The sequence below is a fragment of the Buceros rhinoceros genome, unplaced genomic scaffold (assembly GCF_000710305.1).
Source record: "Buceros rhinoceros silvestris isolate BGI_N320 unplaced genomic scaffold, ASM71030v1 scaffold40860, whole genome shotgun sequence".
NCBI classification, from domain to species: Eukaryota; Metazoa; Chordata; class Aves; order Bucerotiformes; family Bucerotidae; genus Buceros; species Buceros rhinoceros.
This window is the reverse complement of record NW_010390898.1, coordinates 424-3,772: the sequence shown is the minus strand read 5'-3', so window position 1 is coordinate 3,772 and position 3,349 is coordinate 424. Positions and strand designations below refer to the sequence as shown.

Below are 3,349 nucleotides of genomic sequence, written 5' to 3'. Positions count from 1 at the left end.
TCCCTACACTCATTATTAAATGTAACTCTTTGATAAATCGTTGTGCCTACAACAGGAAACCGTGCTCTTCTTTTTGTAATAACTTAGATCAATGAATTCCAAAGCAAATCCCCTGTCGTGTTTTTAATTAAAAGCTTTATGATGCAGGTTCATAGTTACGCGAGGTAGATTCTCAGGACAGACTGTTGCCTTTGGCTTTTTATTTACAGGATGAATAACTTTAGATATGAGACAAGATGTTTTCATGGCAAGGGTACAAAACCTTTGTCTCCAATACTTTTATGGGGTTTCCCACCACCACCCAGTCTGATTCCTGTAAGTCATATGACAGGTCTGTCTAGAGCCTTTAAGAAAACATGCAATTATCTAGGCAGAATTCAGAGTAGAAGATGTTTAATTCTTGGTTCAAAACCATCATGGGTTTGAAGCGTTAGTAATACGAGAAGTTTAAAATTAAGGTAGTTGTACACCACTTTTGCTCAAGGTCACTACAGCTTAAACAGAATATTACTTTACATTCTTCTACTTCCATGTGTTTTCTGCAGTGACATAATAAAATAGCACTGACCTGAATTAACTGCCACAGAGCCTTTACCATTTTTCACATCTACTATCCAAGTTGCTTCTTTCCCACCAGGACCATCTTTTATTTTGAAGGCAAAGATTCCACCAATTTTCTTCACAAATTGTTCTCCTTCCTGTAATGACCATGTAATGTGCAGATTATTCATTTACTTCAAAATAATTTAAAATAGCTTGAATTAAACAGGAAGTAATTTTAAGACCTTTAACCTATTAATACAGAAATATCTATTTCCTTCTATTAAGCTTCGTTTAAACAAACATTATAAAAACAAAACACCCCCCCAACAAACACGAACTATGACTATCTATATTAAAATCTACCAACTAAGAAAAACTACCACTGTCCTAACAGTCATGTCTTGATGCAAGTCTGACAAAATGTGACTTCTTCTTCTAATCATACTCGTAAAACAAGCAACAAACACCAATCACCAAACACAAATGTACCGTTTCTGGTGTTAGAAAGCTCCTCGCATACTATCTAAACTTGCCTTTACTGAAATACCCTTATGCAGGCAGGAAAAAGGCGTCATTTAAAAACATGGCACAGCATAGAAAAATTCCTCCTCAATTCAAGAAGGACGTCGAGGTGTTGGAGCGTGTTCAGAGAAGGGCAGCAAAGGTGGGGAAGGGTCTGGAGAGCAAGTCTTATGAGGAGCAGCTGAGGGAACTGGGGTTGTTTAGCCTAGAGAGAAGGAGCTGAAGGGAGACTTTACTACTCTCTACAACTACCTGAAAGGAGGCTGTAGAGAGGTGGGGGTTTGTCTCTTCTCCCATGTGACAAATGACAGGATGAGAGGAAATGGCCTTAAGTTGCACCAGGGGAGATCTAGGTTAAATATCAGGAAACACTTTACATAAAGAGTTGTGAAGCATTGCAAGAGGCTGCCCAGGGAGGGGCCCAGGGGCCAGGAGACCCCTCCGTCCCTGGAGGGATTCAACAGACCTGTAGATGTGGTGCTGAGGGACATGGTTTAGGGACCCTGGCAGTGCTGGGTGAACAGTTGGACTCAATGATCTTAAAGGTCTCTTCCAACAAGAGGATTCTGTGATTCCTGATACAGGGAAGTCCAAAGCTGTAACATTTGTTTCAATGAGCAATACTGAGGAAGTGATTGATGCCACTATGATCCCACCAGGTTGGGCAAGTTCTGTCATGAATTAAAATCCTGTTGTAGGTAAAAGTAGTAGACAAATACCTCTTCGAGCTTCTTCTCAATCTCCTTGAAGACAAGATGGGACTTAAATCCATCAACAGCTGCGCTGAGAGGCACAGCCGCAATACGGCCGGTGCTGAAATGAAAAACCTGTTTGTTTACATACCTTTAATTGTATTTTCAGCATATTCAAATTATCATGAATAGACCTAATACCAGTGGGAACTGCTACTGAAACACTTTAGCAGTATAGAGGAATTATACAGTATCAAAGTGAAGCTTACTCTCTCATGGGCTTGACTGCCTGAATTACAATTCCTTCAAGTATCTAGATGTTTTTGCATGTATGGACAGGATGTTAATCTTATAATGAAAGTAAATCACTAATCTTGTTACGATAAATCAGCAAACACTATTGCCACACCTTGTGTGAAGGAAGAGCAGCACATGCATCATCTCTGAGAAATATCTTCTCTTTTTTTTGGCAAAACAAATCACCTTTTCCCTCTCAATTTGTGTGGGTCTCTTAACTGTCACAAGAGGTACTGCAAGTTATTCCTCACTCTCTGGGGCAGCCACCCTGCAGGTCTGACAACAGTATGAAACCTCCTCCTCCATTTCTGCAGAGGCACCCAGAGCTGAAGTAAGTATAGAGGTGTCCAAAGAAATGACAATTCAAGCAGCAGGAAAAACAAGTTTACAATCATTACCATCTCTTCTCAGCAGAGTTCAAAACTGTGGTCAGGTTTGACACTATTAAAGTGACAGAATTGTTTAAGAGATGTTGCTAGAACTTAATTGTGTGGTACTACGACCAGCCTACCGATGTATGCTATGGGAGCTATAGTAGGGACTCTCTCACCTGAAGAAGACACATCCATTTTGGTAATAAACCATGGCTGTGCTAACAGGATGTAGAATTCTAAGGTGTCAAAATAAAAGCAGAACTATTTGAAAGACTAATCCAAAATGGCTCAAGTCTTGCTGTCATTTACTTTGATGTACATTCTTGGCAGCTAGTCCTAAAGCTGCTAATTACAGGCTAGATCTGAATCCAATTCTTAAGTCTACATGCACTGCTGTAGAGAAAATGGTATGCAATATCTTCATAAACATGAAATGCCACCACCTTTCCCCTAATTACACAACCTACAATATCATTCGATTATGTAAGCGGTGCCTGATCAGAGTAGGCGCATTGGTTCGTTCCAAAGTCTGATACACGTTAGTGCACCTCCTCGGCTCAGCATCTCCTGCACATAAAGCCTTTGGGAGAATTTTAGAGTTTTAAGCTTCTCTAATGTAAGATGAAACTAGTATTGCCAAGATCTCCTCTGGTTTGAGTTGTTGGCTTTTTTTCCTCCAAACATGACACTTTTCCTTCGAGGAAGTCATGCGAGCCATTTTTATGGGCCAGTTCTCTCTTTTCACTAACTTGTAACTCACAGTGCATTTGTTTAGCAGGAACAGACACTGTGTAAGTGACAATCTCTGTATACACCTGCAGAGCTGTAGGTACACAACAGTTCCAACTGCTGACCAAGTTTGAGTTTGCAGTGCAATTTCTTCCTTGCCCAGAGGCAAACAATAATTCTAAAAAGGATTCT

The 3,349-nt window shown here is 40.2% G+C and overlaps 1 protein-coding gene across 1 annotated transcript in view; it reads right to left on the bottom strand.

Moving 5' to 3' along the window:
- The window catches only part of LOC104496380 (non-specific lipid-transfer protein-like), a 5,877-nt gene that overhangs the window by 2,220 nt on the left and 308 nt on the right, over window positions 1–3,349 (bottom strand). Inside the window, exons 2-3 of the mRNA XM_010139490.1 lie at window positions 1,785–1,878; window positions 569–698 (exon numbers count right to left, since the gene is read on the bottom strand). Coding sequence (XP_010137792.1) covers window positions 569–698; window positions 1,785–1,878 — 224 coding nt within the window. The remainder of the gene's footprint in view (window positions 1–568; window positions 699–1,784; window positions 1,879–3,349) is intronic.